General features: G+C 34.7%; 2 protein-coding genes across 2 annotated transcripts; both read right to left on the bottom strand.

Moving 5' to 3' along the window:
• Positions 1 to 610: 610 nt before the first annotated feature.
• On the bottom strand, positions 611 to 5,034 carry BNAC01G41900D (protein SRC2). Its single transcript, XM_013833905.3, has one exon. It carries the CDS (start codon positions 3,772 to 3,774, stop codon positions 2,209 to 2,211), a length of 1,566 nt encoding a protein of 521 aa, XP_013689359.1. The 5' UTR covers positions 3,775 to 5,034; the 3' UTR covers positions 611 to 2,208.
• Positions 5,035 to 10,296: 5,262 nt separating this feature from the next.
• LOC106393173 (protein SRC2 homolog) lies at positions 10,297 to 11,964 on the bottom strand. The gene has a single exon (XM_013833903.3). The coding sequence runs from the start codon at positions 11,739 to 11,741 to the stop codon at positions 10,416 to 10,418; it is 1,326 nt and encodes a 441-aa protein (XP_013689357.1). The 5' UTR covers positions 11,742 to 11,964; the 3' UTR covers positions 10,297 to 10,415.
• Between the last annotated feature and the right edge of the window lie 7,740 nt (positions 11,965 to 19,704).

Raw genomic sequence — 19,704 nt, 5'->3', positions numbered from 1 at the left:
GCGATCTTTATTCTAGCTTTTCTGCAACCCGTTTTTTCCTTTTTGTGGATCCCCCTTAAAAACCCACTAAAACTCCTCCCCTTCCCCCGATATTCCTGCCCTAAGGGTGCTCTTAGATTATAACTTTAACTTGCTCTTAGATTATAACTTTAACTTATATAAAAACTTCTTAGATTAACTAGTGGTTTCGTGCGTTGGATTATGGTGGCTAAAGGAAAACATTTTGACAAAAGAAAAATATTAAGTACCCAATTAACAAGATGAATATTTAGTTGACCATTCGCTTAGAGTTATTGAAACTATTGTTCTAAATATACCACCCCACAATGTTTTTTTTTCTAAAAGTATCACCACTATTTATGTAGAATTGAGCATCTATTTGTATGATTTACTTAAGATACAGTCAAAACTCAATAAATTAATAACATTGGAATTTTTATGTTTTAATAATTTATATAGGAATAATTTACAAAAAAATTATAATTATATATTTTGAAGTATCTATTTATGTAAAAAGAAGAAAAATACTTGATTTGACGTTATATATATGTATGGTTTAAATTTTATCTATACAATTTTTTATTGTTTTATTTGATTATTTGGTGTGTAGAAAATATGTATTGTGAATGTAAATACATTTTAGCTGTAAATAACAAAATAACATCAACATTTTTCAATTAAATTTAAAAGAATTAAAGATAAACTTCAATGTGAACAAAACAAACTATATAATATATTGTTTATATTTAAAAAAAAAACTTTATGTATATTAATAATGTTTATATTGGAATCATATATTTACCTAAAAATTCAAAAGTTATTATCTTATCAAATTGTGTTATATTTTACATTCGGAACAGATGAAATGTATTAATTTATCTTGTTCATTAATCATCGAGTATATGATAAGCATTTAAGCATATGGTGATATGCCGCGCACGTAATAATATCTCTTTTAATTTTGCCATTAGGAAACTAACAGAATTTATTTTAAAAGGAACAAAAAAATACAGTATTTTGAACATTTCAAACTGATGAATAGCATACGGTAATAGACTCAACAAGGCGTGATATCAACTAGGCAACTATGGATTTATTTTTTTGACAAAGATTTGACTATTATGGATATTCCCTTTTTGTTCTCTGATCCTTTTTTCTTATCGCCCATACTTCCATTTTCTCCATCCCGAGACAAAACCCTTGCCCTACTTAAAAATATTCAATTAACACCCAAAAAACAAAAGTTGACTTAGTAAAATCATTAATAATACGAAAAGTGCTAAATTACATTAAGTTTTGAAGTCTTTGAATCCGTAACGAATGCCTCTACAATTGAAAGAACAAAGAAGCTTTTTCGGAAGAAATCAAATCAACAATTATAAAGAGGTCTATATACATAGAATAGCCATAAATTACATATAAAAAGGAAAAGAAAGCTCATTCAAGATAAGTCGTAAAACCCTAAAAGGAAATAGAAAATTTACATAAGCGTAAAAACGTTGCACAATTACGACAATTTTTTTTCTTTTCTAGCAATGGAAGCCTCTTGATGACGACTGTTCATGAGCATTTTATTCTTAAGTTTTATGAATTTTATGAAGTTATGACTTATGAGTCAAAAATGTAAATCGAACATATATACATGCCCTCACTAGTTTCATTTCAGGTATCATACTGGGCTTTGTTAATGTAACTAATGTTGAACACAAATGTAATGCTCTGTAAAAGCAAATTTCATTTTACAACTTTCCCATGTAGAACCATACAGGCAAGGCAAGTTGACTGCGAGCTTGTGGTCAAGTGGTAAGGAAAAGGGTTTGGGATGTCACCACATTTAAAGTTTGATCCACCTACCATGCGAAACTAAATCACATTTTCCTGGTCACCTTACACGGATATCGACTACTGCATTTCGGCCCATTTGAATACCCGAGAGATGGTCTATCCGTGGGCTGCACCTCCCACCTAGGGGTTAGGTCTGTGTATTTAATAGATCCAGATTTAATCCTTTTATTTAGCAAAAAAAAAAACCATACAAGCGAGGCAAGTTCAAAAAAACAAAAACCATACAAGCAAGGACACACAAAGATGAAAGAACCCACAAGACAAACCGAAAACAAACAAAAAACTAGCAGAATAGAAAGAACAAATAACCGAATTTCACTTCATATTAAGGATTCATCACATGCAGTAAATTAACCAACACCTTCAAGCCGCACCCTCGTATATGTTTGCTTCACCGGACATCATGTCACTTATTAAGGCTCCAGCTACTACTCGTCCCAAAACCGATGCCCCTAATCCTATCGCTGCCATGGTACCCCCTTGAGGCTTCACTTGTGGTCTCGCGCCTTCAGTTTGCGCCTGTGCTTCTGTCGGCTGTTGAGGTGGCATGTGGAGCTGATGTTGTGAATGTAGTTCTAGTGGTGAATATTGTTGGTTTCCATATGACTGATATGAATGTGATTGTGTATCATAGACTGGTCGACATTGCGACTTCTCTGGTGGTAGCTGGGATTGTTGTTGTTGATGTGTATGCGGTTGCGGCTGATGTGGTGAATAGTATCCATGTGGCTGATAAGGAGGTGCCATACAAATTGGTACTAAACCATTGCTTGACCCGTCATGGGCTCCTGGGTGAACAGTGACATAACCCGAGGCTCCTTGATGCGAGACCGGTAGATACATAATAAATGGTTGAGGGTTTGTGGATGGTGAAGGCTTGGGAACTGTAACTTGTTCCGTGATGAACCTATACGTGAAACTCAATGTCCCTTTTTTGCCAGAAGAAGTTGACAAATCCTCGGTCACCAACATCATGTCGCTACCAACGCCTTTTGTCAATGAAGGATTCAATCTCAAAAGATCCTGAATTGATACGTTGACTTCTCCAATATGCTTATCTCCTAAAATCGGTCGGTGGCTCATTAATTCAACGAATAGAAACAAACGGCCGTCTCGAGCTAATGCCTCGTCGAGTGAAAACTTGACGGCGTGATCCCACTTAGGGTTTTGATAGGCGGAGAAAGCTATAGGTGTATTGCTCCTATGCTTAATTGTTTTCTTGCCCTCGAGGATTGTAACCGAAGCGTATACATGCATTTCGTCGAAGACGTTGACTTTCTTTATGTCCTTGGCGCATTTGATCACGAGCTCTATGGCTAGTTTTGTCACCGTGGCGGTTTGTAACTGAGGGGAGTATATGACTGGCTGACATGATCCTGTTGGATTTGGGTTTGGGTATATAGGTTGGCTAAACGGTGATAAATAATCGGGTGTCGGAGGATAGAGATCATTAACCGGTTTAAACCGGTATGAGAGAGACAGCTTTGCATTAGGTTTTGTTTTTCCTATGAAACTGAGAGGGTAAGTTATCAACTTCATTTTATTGACGTTACCGTTAGCAAACGGCGGATGTGGATTTGAGGCAAGAAGCTCTTGAACAGAGACGTTGACTTCTCCCAAGTAAAGGTCGTTCTCTCCTTCGAGCCAATAGCTAAATAACTTGACGTAGATTGTTAATAGACCCTCACACGCTGCTTTCTCGTTGACGGAGAACTTAATAGTGTGATTCCACGTCGGGTTGGAACCACCATCGTAGTCAATAGGTGTTTTGGCTGCTTGTTTCGTTTGAGTATGGTCGCCTTTCATTGAAACGACAGCGTACACGTCCACCTTGTCCGTAGCATCGATATGGCTGACATCACTGGCTGATATGATTTTAAGCTCAAGAGTTGGGTTCTCCATCGTTGTTTGCAACCGTGGGGAAGACATTTTTGTGGAAAACTAGTCTCCTTCTGTTTTGTCTCGATAAGAGAATGGTATTTAAAACACACAACTGCGTGGACATTTTTCTGGTATTACCATATTATATGAAAGATAAGATAACTGTCATTTCTAGAGAACGTAGACTATATTAACAAAAAAACGTAGACTGATTAATATACATCATATTGGCCACCAATAGACAAGCAAACACCATGTTATAGAGGAGATATTTTATTTTAATAAGCTGAAAATTCTTCATTTGCTTATGTATTGCTTAGGTAACACAGGGCGGACTAATTCATGTATCATAAGAGCATCATTAACGGTAAAACCGTTTCTCCGGTTCTTAAAAAAAAAAAATTTTTGTCTAAAAAAGAAAAAATTAAAAAGTGAATCAATCGCAGGTTGCCAAGTGTCAGTGGGGCCCGCGAACAGTGTATCGGTCCTTATTTCATGACTTTTGGAACCAGTTTTTATGGTTTGGTGGGGTCCACGCATTGCTTTTTTGAAGAAATCCTCTTAAAATCCGTGCGATAATTGTGGCCTAAAACTATCAGAGTTTGTGAAATATTATTTTAAACATTTTCATGTCACGCACAGAGGCATAAATTGGGTCAAGTTGAAAACTAAAAGTGAATTTATACTATAATATATTCATTACAATTTAAAATTTATTTAAAATAAACTAAACGAGACAAACATTTGTCTTATCCCAAAAACTGAGCGGCCAAGAGATATGACTAATTTTCGGCCCATTAGCCTTTGTAATGTGTGCTACAAAATTATATCTAAAGTCTTATGCCAGAGACTGCGATGGTATTTACCAAAGATTGTCTCGGAAACCCAATCGGCCTTTGTGGCAGGACGCGTTATCACGGATAATATCCTCCTAGCACAAGAAGCCTTCCATGCTCTAAGAACCAATAATAAATGTAAGAATGAGTTCCTGGCAATTAAAACTGACATGAGCAAAAGCTTACGATAGAGTGGAATGGGATTTTTTAGAGGCTATGATGAGGAAAATGGGTTTCAGATAAAAGTGGATTCAATGGATCATGAGATGTGTACGGTCAGTGTCCTACAGTGTACTGATTAATGGAAATCCTACTGGCCATATAACTCCTTTTAGAGGGCTACGCCTGGGTGATCCTTTGTCACCATATCTATTTATCCTCTGCACAGATGTCCTTATTGCGAACATAAGGAAGGCTGAAAATTTAGGACAAATTACTGGCCTCAAAGTGGCACAGGCAAGTCCTCCGTTATCTCATCTTCTATTTGCAGATGACAGTCTTTTCTTCTGAAAAGCAGTTCCAGAGCAACGTACTAGCTTGCTCAACGTTCTAGACTCATATGGGAATGCCTCTGGACAAAGAATTAATTTCGATAAATCAACCATTACTTTCGGGAAAAAAGTGCCTCCAGAAAATATGGAAAACTTGAAGAACATATTAGGAATCACTACTGAAAGCGGCAATGGGATGTACTTAGGCATACCAGAACAACTCAAAGGCTCCAAAACTAAGGTTTTTGCTTATGTTCAAGACAGCCTCCATAAGAAGGTCAGCATTTGGAAAGCAAAATATCTCTCTAGAGCCGGGAAAGAAGTCATGATTAAATCTGTAGCATCAGCTGCTCCGACATTCCCAATGTCGTGTTACCTTCTCCCTAAGGGACTGTGTAAAAAAATATCTAGTGCAACGTCAAATTTTTGGTGGAGCTCTGGCTCTAACTCAAAAGGTATGCATTGGATAGCCTGGGATAAACTATGTCTCTCTAAGAAGGAAGGAGGGATTGGTTTCCAAGAGCTCGAAGAATTTAATCTAGCCTTATTGGCTAAACAACTTTGGCGATTGGAACAAAATCCAAACTCCTTACTTACAAGAGTTCTTAAAGGAAGATATTTCAGGAACTCCCACCCCTTCAAAGCACCAAAAGCCTCGAGACCATCCTATGGCTGGAGAAGTATTATGGCAGCAAAGGACCTAGTCAACCAAGGCATCAGACGCACAATTGGAACAGGGGAGCATACTCTTGTTTGGGAAGACCCGTGGTTACCAGACGAGACCGCTAGGCCTCCAATGATTGGCCACAATTCCAACCCAACCCTTAGAGTGTCTGACCTAATCGATCTTGTCAAAAAGGAATGGGATAGTAACAAACTCAGGAACCTGCTACATCCTAATGATATCCCATAGGTACGTAGTTTACATCTCAGCAGAAATCCCAAACCGGACGGATATTGCTGGAACGTATCTATATCTGGTAAATACTCGGTCAAATCAGGCTATATGCTTGCAAGATCTAAACCAGATAATAAGACGATATTTCGGAACCAGCTGCCTTCTCTTAACCCACTGAAGGAAAAAATTGGCAAATCAAAACTGGGAAAGAATTTAGCCATTTCCTATGGAAAACTAGGTGATTTTCCCGTGCTCATGCACAGATATAAATATTTATAAAGTAAATATATTATAATAATTGATTACTATTTATTTTTAATTTATTTTTAATTTATAATTTGTGTGCATAACTTATATTAATAATATTATATTACTTTAGTTAGACATATTATTTTAGATATGTTATATCTAGTCGGATTTTTTTTACAGTCGGTTTTTTTTTACAGTTGATTTAGTTATCATTTGGATATATTCGATTACATCAATTTTTCTGAATTCAACTATTAAATGTTTTATTCTAAATATATTAAAATTTTCATTAATTTTCTTATTTTCATTTAGGCTGGTTGTTATCTTAAATATGTAAATATATTTTACGAAAATTATGTATACCTTAAGATATATTGTGCTTAGAATAATAATAAAAAAAAACTAAAGTGTCTGATTCTAAATTACATAAATTAATATAACGAGAATACTCTAAAGTCTCATGCATATATATAAGTACATATATAAGTAACCCATACATTTTTGAAAGTTCAAGAACACATATTAATATTTACCATAATTAAAATATTTTATAAATTCTAAATAATTTTATGCCTTAGATGTATTGAATGGTAAATTGAAATTTATTTTAAATAATTTTAAAATGAGAATTCAAATTTGCTTTGGTATCTTGATTATATATTAAGGTAAATTATGTAAATATGTAAATATATTTTAGGAAAATTATGTATACCTTAAGATATATTGTGCTTAGAATAAAATAAAATAAAACTAAAGTGTCTGATTCAAAATTACATAAATTAATATAACGATAATACTCTAAAGTCTCATGCATATATATAAGTACATACATAAGTAACTCATACATTTTTGAAAGTTCAAGAACACATATTAATATTTACCATAATTAAAATATTTTATAAATTCTAAATAATTTTATGCCTTAGATTTTTTGAATGGTAAATTGAATTTTTTTTAAATAATATTAAAATGAGAATTCAGATTTTCTTTGGTACCTTGATTATATATTAAGTTCTACAAAGATAAAAATTTAAAAGCAAATTATATATTAAGAAAACATATAATTTTAATAATGATAAAATATATCTCCCTCATTAAAGTATATAGTGTTATGCTATTTTAAAATATTATGTAGTTACTTGATTTGCTTTGGTATTCACATTATATACAAATATATATTTTTAATATAAGAAAATATAGATATAAAGAAACTATTTTATTACTTCACATGTATATTTTATGTTATTTATAAATATTTTTTAAATAAAATATTACTATTTTATGAACCTTCTTTTTTAATGAAATCATATTATATATACATATACTTTCGTTTTTAAATTTTCTTTTTAAACTTTATAAATATTTCCTTTTTATTATATATATATTATTTGGAAAAAATTAAAAAGGAAACTAAATAAAAAATCAATAATAGTATTTAAATGTAATATTTTTAATTCATTAAGGGTATCAGTGTAATCAACCATCGTGAGAGTTAACGTGAATTCAACACATAGGAAACTGACTTCTCAAATAATATTATAGAGATTTTATTGGAGGCAGTAGCAGTAAACAAAAGACTTTTTAAGAGACATATTGGGAACTATCCTAGCTGCCCAAGATGTGGTCATACGGAGGAAAAAATTAATCATATGATTTTTACATGCCCTCCAGCTATGCAATGTTGGGCCCTGTCAACGGTTCCATCGGCACCAGAGGTATTTCCGTCATAGAATCTCTACACCAATATAAACTACCTGCTTGCAAGGACAATATCGGTGGAGATATGGAGGAATTAACCAGAGTCTTTCCTTAGCTTATCTGGTTATATGGAAATCACGAAATCAAAAAACTCTATAATGACGAGATTTCTCACCAGTGGATACAACAGATTTAGCATTAAAGGAGTGTAATGCATGGTTCATGGCCAATGAGGAAACCGAATCAGGCGACAATGCCACAGTACTCATACCAAAGAACCCCCCAGACCTACCTACATTTACTTGCCATGTAGATGGATCATGGAAGAATGATGGATTCACGAGTGGGGTAGGATGGATTTTACAACTTTAAGATGGAGTAATAGATCTCCTAGGCTTTCAAAGTTGCCATAAGCTAATTTCACCACTACATACCGAGTTAAATAGCTTAGTATGGGCATTGAAATGTTTATCTCGCCATCTGCGGTTCTGCGATTACTTTGTTACTGATTCCCAAGAATTAGTCAAAATGATCACAACACCAGAAGACTGGCCAGCTTTTGCAGCTGAACTTACCGAGTTTAAAGCTCTTTGGGCGTCCTATCAAGGCGGAAAAGTGGTTTATCAACCCAGATCCTGTAACACTCAAGCGGACTTCCTTGCAAGACACGCTCGAACAAGAAACCGTGTTTTCTCGTTTGTGAACACGTCGGTGCCTTATTGGCTAGACACTAAAAACTCATCCTTCGCGGATTCGTACTAAGATTTTCTTTGTACTCTTATTGTGATAAAAAAATAAAACTAAAATTATTATATCTTATTATCATTATCATTATTCCAATTTGGAATTTCTTTTTAAAGCTTAATGATCTTTTGTATCAAATTATATATATATATATATATATATAATACAAAATTATTTGAAGAGAAAAAATATTATTTGAACAGAAAAAAAATTATTTGAACAAGAAAAAAAAATTATTTGAACAGAATTATAAAATACTTTTATTGAATTTAAATTGTTGTCTAATTTTCATTTTTTCTTAATAGTCTTTTCAATTTATAATTAACAAAACAAAATTGTATAATACAAAAGTATATGTATTTAATTAGCCAAAATTATCCCACTTTTAATATATATATGTATATATTTGAGATTATATAAAATATTTCTGTATATATGCTTTTAACGTATTTTCAGGTAAATATATATATATATATATATATATATATATATATATATACATATATATATATATATACATATATATATATATATACATATATATCCACTAGAATTTTGAATATATATTTTTCAAAAATAAAATTGTAACTAGCTAATTTAAATCAATATATATTTTATAATTTATATTCTAAATTTTTTAATCCAATAATAATGTCTTACTCTATATACAAGCAGTTAGGTGTTGGAAATCATGTTTAGGTCTATTAATCAGTATAAAAAGAATAATAAGATTTATTGTCCAAATGGTTGAGTGTATTGGTGAATAATCGCCGGGTGTGGTGTTTAGATGATTTATTGATAAGGTACTTTAGAGTCCCCGACGGCTGAACCAGATGAAATTAAAATAGGCAAATCTGTCAAAGGGTTTTTTTTAAAAAAAATATTTGTCGCAAAAATAGTCTACAAGGAAAAAAATGACCAAAATAAGCATTTTTATTTTGAAAATTTTAATTTTAATTTTTAATTTTTAAAATTTGAAATCCAATCTTCAAAACTTCATCCCTTAACTCCAAACTCTAATTCTAAATTAGTTAACCCTAGGGTATAACTGTATTTTTACTTTAAAAAATTTGTGGTCATTTTCCTCTTTAAGAACTATTTTTTTGACAACTATTTTTGTGACAAAAACTTAAAAAGATTATTTCAGAGAATTTTTCAATTGAAAAGTTGTATAGTTTTGATATAAATACATATTTAGAATAAATTATAATCATAATGAAATTCTATAGTAAAACTTAAAATTCTAAAGGCATATTTCGTAATATACCACGTAAAATTAATGTTTGAAACAGTGGTTCTGTTTTAATAGAATAGTTTTTTTAATTAAAATTTTTATATAGAATTTGGAAATTCATAATAGCTGGATCAAATTTGTGTACATTAATTAGACTATTTCCAAAAGTGATAAGATGCTGGTTTTCGACTATTTCTCATAAGACCAGTTCCATTTCCACAAACAAAAAGACAGAGAATAAGAAAGTGACTAGTAACATGAATAAGAAACGAAAGTGGAAATGGAAAAATGAAACAGGGAGTGTTATATATATGTAAAAGTGTGATTTAAACTTTTTTGGGGAAAATGGAGTTATGGAAGAACTGTATTTTATTGAACTTCAAGCTAATGAAATGAGGAACACCACAAATGAACTGAAAATATAAGGAGACTATTTCTTACAAATTCAGAAGGAAAAAAGTAGTCCAATGCAGTTAAAAATAAATATCAAGTTGAGAACATTTTATTCCATACGTTAATGTAGCACGAATGCTACAAATCTATGCTTCTTGTGTATCCGGTAGTGACTGAGAGAACTGCTGCTGAGGCTGTGGTTTAAGCTGCGAACGTTGTGGTGGTGGCTGCGGTTGCGCTTGAGGCCGCTGCTTCCGTGGTGAATATTGTTGATATTCATGTGATGGATATTGAGGCGGCATATATATTGGTACTAGACCGTTGCTTGGCCCACTATTTACACCTTGTTGAACAGCCACATAACTGGTGGTCACCTGAACCGGATCCGAGGACGAAAGTGAATGAGGCTTGGCCGCTAGATACATAATATATGGTTGGGATGTTGTAGATGGTGTTGGAACCGTTGCAACTCTAATTTGTTCTGCAAAAAACCTATACGTGAAGCTCACGACACCTTTCTTCCCGTAAGGACCGGTCAAAGCGTGCGTCTCCAACTTCATACCGTTAGCATCACCACTGGCTGATGATGAAGACGGATTTGAGCTTAATAGTTGTTGAATCGGAAGCCTGACAGATCCGATTTCCTTATCACCAAGTAAAGGCCTGTGGCTCATCAACTCAACGAGGAGCATCAAACGCCCTTCTTGACCTAATTTTTCATCGATTAAAAACTTAATCTTCTGGTTCCACTTAGGGTTTGTATTGGCGGAGAAAGCTACAGGTGTATTGATCCTATCCTTAACTTTCCTATCCTTACAGATTGCAACCGAAGCATATACATCCATGGCCAAGAAGGCGTTGACATCTTCGATGTTTTTGGCTAATTTGATCACAATCTCTAGGATCAGTTTAGTCGTGGTGGTTTGATCCGAGTGTGGATAAACGGGTTGACCAATCGATGGAGAATGATCCTGAGGCGCCAGAGGATACGAATCCTTAATCGGTACTGGTTTAAACCGGTACAAGAGGCTTAACTTTGCGTTGGTACCTCCTCCTTCTGTGACTTTGATAGGGAAAGTCAACGACTTCATTTTGTTGACGTTACCGTTTGCAAACGGTGGAAGCGGGGTTGAGTCGAAAAGCTCATGAACCGAGATGTCGACGTCTCCTAAATAAAGGTCATCCTTCCCTTTGAGCCAATAACTAAACAACTCGACCTTGAGAGTTAAAAGGCCTTCACGGGCTGCTTCTTCGTTGACGGTTAACTTAATGGTGTGGTTCCACGTCGGATTTGGACCACCATCATAGTCGATGGGTGTTTTGGCCGCTTGTTTCTTGTCGTCGTTAATTGAAACGACGGCGTATACGTCCATCTCGTCTGTGGCATCAACATGGCTGAGGCCACTGGCTGATACAACTTTGAGCTCAAGAGTTGGGTTCTCTATGGCTCTTTGCAAATGTGAGGAAGCCATTTTTTTAGAAAGTCTCGTATTGTACTATTGTAGCAAACGTAAAGTAAGACAAAGATATACACAAGTTTGCGTGTGGACAACTTCTAATGTTACAAAATTATAGAAATATAACGCACCTTGTCCATGTTGTAGGGTTCATACGTATAATCACGCTGAAAGGTTTTCTTAATCACGAACTTACAACGTTTATATTGTGTATTTTTTTAAAACAAGAAGATTTTATGACCTCCTGAAATATGAATTCAAAATAAAATAATTATCGATCAACATAAGAAAATTTATGTTATAATCATATCTGTTATGAAATAACTTATAATTTATAGTATCGGGAAATTTAAATAAGAGTAGAATTCAATACCCGTAGGAAGCAAATAACACTTAATATGAGAGAAAGAGTTTATTATAAGGAAGAAGAAGAAGATGTAATTGTGTACAAAAGAGTGAGATGAGTGATGGTATTTATAGTGAGCAACAATACATAAAATATCAAAGATGGTGCTTGATTTGGTAAATGAGTGGGTGATCATAGTGCTTGATGAGTAGATGATCATAGTGCTTGATGAGTAGATGATTATAGTGCTTGAGTTGGTAAAGGAGTGGAGGATCATTTCAAAGTTTATCTTATAACACTCCCCCTTGATCATCCATCTTGTATTAAGTTTCGTAACACTCTCCTTGGGGACCGGTGTCACTCTCCGCTCTCGCTTAACGTCTTTGTTGCCTCGTTAAAAACCTTTCTAGGAAAACCCAATGGGAAAAACCATAGTTAGGTAAAAAGAGTACAACTACGTAAGCTCCCCCTCGATTGAGCAGTCATAGATCCTTCTGATGACGCATTCCAATGTTATGGACATGTTTTCTGAATACCGAAGTAGGGAGTGATTTTGTGAAGAGGTCGGCTGCATTGTCGCATGATCGGACATATCTTACTTCAATCTCTTTCTTCTTCTCGAGCTCTTGAGTGTATGAGAAGAACTTTGGATGTATATGTTTTGTTCTATCACTTTTGATATATCCTTCCTTCGTTTGAGCAACACATGCTGCATTGTCTTCATATAGAATAGTTGGCCCCGTACTTTTGTCAATCCCACTACTTGAACAAATGTGTTGGCTTATTGATCTTAGCCATACACATTCTTTACTTGCTTCATGGAGTGCGATGATCTCAGCATGATTTGAAGAGGTAGCCACAAGCGTTTGTTTCTGAGAACGCCAAGATATAGCAGTGCCTCCGATCGTAAAAACATATCCTGTTTGCGATCGGGCTTTGTGTGGATCTGAAAGATATCCTGCATCTGCAAAACCAACCATTTGACCATTTGAATCTTTAGGGTAAAATAAGCCTAAATCAATAGTCCCTTGTAGGTAACGAAAGACATGTTTAATTCCATTCCAATGTCTTCGTGTTGGAGATGAGCTAAATCTTGCTAGAAGATTAACAGTGAATGATATATCAGGCCGTGTACAATTTGCAAGGTACATCAACGCTCCAATTGCACTTAGATATGGTACTTCCGGACCAAGTATCTCTTCTTTTTCCTCAGGTGGTCGAAATGGATCACTTTCAATGTTAAGTGATCTAACGACCATTGGGGTGCTAAGAGGAGTTGATTTATCCATGTTAAATCGTTTCAACACTCTTTTAGTGTATGTGGATTGATGCACAAATATACCATTTTGTGAATGTTCTATTTGTAGGCCAAGACAATACTGTGTCTGTCCAAGATCTTTCATCTCAAATTCTCCTTTGAGATAGTCTGATGCCTTTTGTATTTCTTTTTGAGTTCCAATAATATTTAGATCATCAACATATACCGCGATTATCACAAATCCGGATGTTGTTTTCTTGATGAAAACACATGGGCATATAGGATCATTCACATATCCTTCTTTTGTTAAATGTTCACTGAGACGATTGTACCACATACGTCCAGATTGTTTTAACCCATATAATGATCTTTGCAATTTTATTGCACATAACTCTTTAGGTTTGGAACTTAATGCTTCTGGCATTTTAAATCCATCAGGGATTTTCATGTAGATATCAGTATCTAATGATCCGTATAGATAAGCTGTAACAACATCCATGAGACGCATCTCAAGATTTTTATCAGCGGCTAGACTCATCAGGAATCTAAATGTGATCGCATCCATTACAGGAGAATATGTTTCCTCATAATCAATACCAGGTCTTTGAGAAAATCCTTGGGCTACAAGGCGAGCTTTATACCTTGTAATCTCATTTTTCTCATTTCGTTTTCGAACGAAAATCCATCTGTACCCAACTGGTCTCACATCTTCAGGTGTGAGTACAATAGATCCAAACACTTTTCGTTTGTTAAGCGAATCAAGTTCGATTTGTATTGCTTCTTTCCATTTATTCCAATCATGTCTCTTTTGACATTCATATATGGATTTCGGTTCTGGATCATCGGTATCTTCATTTACCTCACTTGACACGATATATGAGAAAGCATCATCAAGGTCATTTTGTTCATTTCTATTCCATATCCTTTTATTATGGATGTAATTAATAGAAATCTCATGATTATCTTTCGATTCATGATGCTCTGATTCATCAGAGTCCTTATCATTTATTTCTTCCAAAATATTTTCTGCTATTTTGGGTGCATCATATATTTCAGCTTTCTTCTGTTTCCTAGGATTCTTATCCTTAGAACCAGCAGGTCTACCACGCTTCAGGCGTGTTTTTGGCTCTCGTGTGTCATCCTCCTTTTCTTGTTCATTTGGCATTTTGATACGAGCAGGAGCATTTGCAGCTGGTATATGAGATTTAGTTACCGTCTTGGTATCTGCAAATGCATCAGGTAGCTGGTTAGCTATACTCTGTAAATGCATAATTCGTCGAACTTCTAGTTCTGACTCTTTAGAAGGAGGATCAAGATATAACAATGATGGTACACTCCATTTTATATCACTTCCAACATTTTTGTTTTCTCCCCCTAGAACTGGGAATACATTTTCGTCAAAATGACAATCAGCAAAACGTGCTGTAAAGACGTCACCAGTCTGTGGTTCTAGGTATCTTATAATTGATGGAGAATCACAACCAACATATATTCCCAACCTTCTTTGTGGTCCCATCTTTGTTCGTTGTGGTGGTGCTACAGGCACATATACCGCACAACCAAAGATTCTAAAGTGGGAAATGTTTGGTTCTCGACCAAACGCTAACTGTAGTGGGGAATACTTATGGTATGCACTCGGTCTGATCCGAATGAGTGCTTCTGCATGCAAAATGGCATGTCCCCATACAGAGGTTGGAAGTTTTGATCTCATGATCAATGGTCTTGCAATCAATTGCAGACGCTTAATTAAAGATTCAGCCAAACCATTTTGCGTATGAACATGAGCAACCGAATGTTCAACTTCAATTCCCATTACCATACAATAGTCATTGAATGCTTGGGATGTGAATTCACCAGCGTTGTCTAGTCTAACTCTTTTAATAGTATAATCAGGAAACTGTGCTCGCAGTTTGATTATCTGAGTTAGAAATCTCGCAAATGCCACATTTCGAGATGATAATAGACAAACGTGTGACCATCTACTGGATGCGTCAATTAATACCATAAAATAGTGGAATGGTCCACATGGTGGATGTATCGGTCCACATATATCACCTTGAATTCTTTCAAGGAACTTTGGTGATTCTTTATCGATTTTGGTTGGCGATGGCCTTACGATCAATTTTCCTAGAGAACATGCAACACATGTCATTTTATTCCCTTGAGAAATCTCCTGGATTTTCAATGGATGACCATGTGAACTTTCTATGATTTTACGCATCATTGTAGTGCCTGGGTGGCCAAGGCGATCATGCCATAACGTGAACTCTTCTGGGTTCCGTTTTACTACAAGATTTGATTCGATCTCATCGTTATAAGTATGATGTAATCCCGAAGGAAGTTCTGGAAACTTTTCCAATATGTGTTTTCTGCCACATTTTTCAGAAATTACATACATGTATTTCTTTCCATCCTCAGTTGCAGACTGAGTATCATATCCGTGAAGATTATGTCTTTAAAACTCAACAAATTCCTTTTAGAACTCGGAGAGTATAAAGCATTATTTATGGAAAATTTTGTTCCATTCGGCAAAGTAAAGTTTGCTTTACCAGTTCCTTCAATCACGTCTGCAGGACCTGATATTGTATTGACGACAATTCTTGTCGGTTTTATATCAGAGAAATATCTCTTTTGTCTCAGAATAGTGTGCGTTGTTCCACTATCTGGTATGCATATTTCACGAATCCGTTTCTTGGATTTTGCTCCATTAGTATTTTGATCCATTTCTGAAATTATCATAAACATTAAATAAAAGTGAAACGTGAAATTTATTCATTGATTATATAAAGAAAACACACAATAATTATACATATATTGTTGTTAAAACAACATTATTCTTTGAAAACATAATTATTATACATTACAAATGAGGACTATTCAGCAGTCTTATTAGAAACATTTCCGTACTCTTCAAGAGTATTCTAGTCCAGCTCATTTGCGAAATCAGAGGATTCAAGGTATGAGGTCCCTTCAACGTTTTCCGTGAGGTTCACCTCTTTAGCCTTTCCTTTTATGGATTCTTGATATAACTTGCACAAATGTGGGGGAGTACGACAGGTACGGGACCAATGTCCTTTACATCCACATCTGTAACATACAGTCTCACTTTTCTTTGTGGTATCCTCTTCGGTTTCTTTGCCTTTATGAGGTTGTTCAGATCTAACCCATTTGTTAGATCTAATACTTTTAGGATAGTAAGGCTTTCCACGTTTGTTGTTGAAACGCCGACCACGACCTCGATTGGTATGGTTTCTCCTTCCCGAATATTCTACCGCCGTAGCATTCACTTCGGGAAATGCCTTGGCTCCCGTGGGTCGGGAATTATGGTTTTTGATTAGTAACTCATCGTTCTTTTCAGCCAACATGAGTGTTACCATCAATTCAGAAAATTTGGTGTACCCACATTTTCTGTAAATTCGGGATAAGACGTTGTGTTCTTTGTGGAAGGTATTGTATGTCTTGTCAAGCATTTCTGCTTCGGTGACAGGGTTACCACAATATTTTAATTGTGCAACTATCCTCAAGATAGTGGAATTGTAATCTCTAACCCTTTGGAAATCCTGAAACCTCAGGGTTTTCCACTCTTCAAGAGCGTGAGGGAGATTGATTTCCTTTTGATTATCGAATCTGTCTTTCAAGGCTTGCCATAGTACAGTTGGGTCCTCAACGTCTCCATAGTCGTGAGTTAGATTCTCATCTAAGTGCGTCTTCAGGAAGATTATCGCCTCAGCTATATGCTCGGGTGGCGATTTGTTACCGACTTTTATAGCTTCAGATATCTTTTTTATTACAAGATAAGGTTTCACATTTGTGACCCATCTGACATAGTTTTCGCCGGTTACTTTTAGAGCCGGGAACTGGAGTTTCTCGATGTTTGCCATTTGTATTTCTAAAACACAAAATAGTAATTTTATTAGAACTTCATAATTTAAAAACCGTTTACATTAATCATACAAGCAATTACAAGGAGAAGCGATGTAAATAAAATTAAACCGATATTCATCTTAAATTCACTCGGAGTAAATTCTCCAACGAATAAACCATAAATAGAAACACAAATAAAAATGGCACATAAAAACAAAAGTGCGCGAATCATCTTTCTTGAAATGAAAAATCGGAGGAGAGCGATTTGAAATTTTTGAGAGAAGATGAAATGTTTTGGATGATGAAATGGAGTGAAAATGAGTTGTATTTATAGATGAAAATTACTGTTCATGACCGTTGGAGAAAGGGGAAATTTTTGAAAAAATTTCTTTGTGACCGTTGGGGTTAAATCGAGTGCACCAAAAATTAGTCTGAAAATATCGTATTAAACGGTCAATCAAATCTATAAAATTTCATAAAAGTGAAAAATTATGACAATGAAATATTTATGTTATATGACAACAAATCATGCGACGGCTCAGCCGATCAATGCAGAATAATAAATAAATTATACGGCGGCTCGGCCGACCAATTAATAATAAACAGAATATAAGGCGGCTCAGCCGACCAATAAATAATAAACAGGATATAAGGCGGCTCGGCCGACCAATAAATAATAAACAGGATATAAGGCGGCTCGGCCGACCAATAAATAAATTAAATTACTAGTAAATAATATAGGCGGTATTCCGGCCATTATAACATGATATAAATAATAGTAGAGGCGGTATACCGACCATTATAACAGGGTATAAATGATACAAATAAATTTTACCGAATCGCAGAGTGATCGTGCTGATAACGTGTTATGAAATAACTTATAATTTATAGTATCGGGAAATTTAAATAAGAGTAGAATTCAATACCCGTAGGAAGCAAATAACACTTAATATGAGAGAAAGAGTTTATTATAAGGAAGAAGAAGAAGATGTAATTGTGTACAAAAGAGTGAGATGAGTGACGGTATTTATAGTAAGCAACAATACATAAAATATCAAAGATGTTGCTTGATTTGGTAAATGAGTGGGTGATCATAGTGGTTGATGAGTAGATGATCATAGTGCTTGATGAATAGATGATTATAGTGCTTGAGTTGGTAAAGGAGTGGAGGATCATTTCAAAGTTTATCTTATAACAATATCTATATATTCACCTAACATCTTTACGAGTATTGAAATAGTTTCTATATCGGTTTTTACTTTATAGATAGACGATGAATTAAATTATTATGCGTATCTAAACTATCTTCCCAGAGAAATATGTCTACCTCGAGTGGTGTCCCACTAGCACAATTCAACGAGGCCATACATCACTAAGACAAGTTCCACTCAATAAAAGAGGAGACGAGACGTATTCAAAATATCATTCACATAGTTCGGATCAACAATGTACAAAACTTTGTATTAATGATTCTATACTGAAAGAAGGAGAATTTCAACGATACTAATTTACAATTCCATTTTAGAGAAGTGTTATTTCTTAAAAAAGATTCAAAACGAAAAACGACAATTAAAATTAACAAACAACCCTTTCTTTATTTTTATACTAGGGAATGTCGCGTTTCGCGCGGAATATTGTTTTATTATTGATAAGAGCATGATTTTTTGGATAATGTAATTATGTTGTCGTTATTATTTGTTAAGAGCATTATTTGGTATTTTTAGTATGTTATGTAGTAGTAGGTGATAGGTTAATATACTTTGTGTTTGTTTTTTTGAATAATGTGTTGTAGTGTGTATAGTACTTGTTAGTAGTGAAGTGAGCCTCTAACGTAAAAGAATATTGAATTTCAATAATTTTGCATCTACGCATTTGTTGATTTTAAGATTAACGGTTTCAGCGTCAAAATGGTATTATATTTTTTTCATATTTTTGAAAATTATAACTTTTAAGATGTTTTTTGCCCTCTCTCCATATTTTGACCATGAGCCGTTACCGTCTATGTATTTCGTTACCTTTCTGGTGTGCAGTGCTTCTCACCATCACCGGAAAAAGACTCACCTCTTTCTTTTGTTCTTCCTTGTCTTATCCACCCTTGAGATTATATGGTATTTGTTGTAGATCGAGTTTATGAGTTTTCAGTTGTTCGGTTGATTCTCACGGCATTGTAGACTGTTCCCGTCAATATTGACTGCTTCTCTTCTTCCTTAGATTTCAGCTGATGTTAGGAACTGCATCTCCTTGGTTGGGTCAAAGTTTAGTCGTCTTTGATGTTGTATTCCTCGTCTTTGGCTTACCGTCAATAGTCTCTGCTCGTCATAGTTTTTAAGATCTAGTTTTTGGTGTTTTGACGTCTATGTTCTCTTTCATAGCTCGAGAACGGCTCCATAGTTTGTTGGTTTCGTTTTGTTTCCCTTTCCCTTTCTATTCTCGCATCTCTTTGTAGCTTTCATCGCATCTCTGGTGGCTCTCCCTTTCACCATGTTTCCCACTCAAGGTTTGGAAAATGT

The sequence above is a fragment of the Brassica napus genome, chromosome C1 (assembly GCF_020379485.1).
Source record: "Brassica napus cultivar Da-Ae chromosome C1, Da-Ae, whole genome shotgun sequence".
Classification (NCBI taxonomy): domain Eukaryota; kingdom Viridiplantae; phylum Streptophyta; class Magnoliopsida; order Brassicales; family Brassicaceae; genus Brassica; species Brassica napus.
The sequence above is the reverse complement of the archived record's forward strand: the minus strand, read 5'-3'. Positions and strand labels throughout refer to the sequence as shown.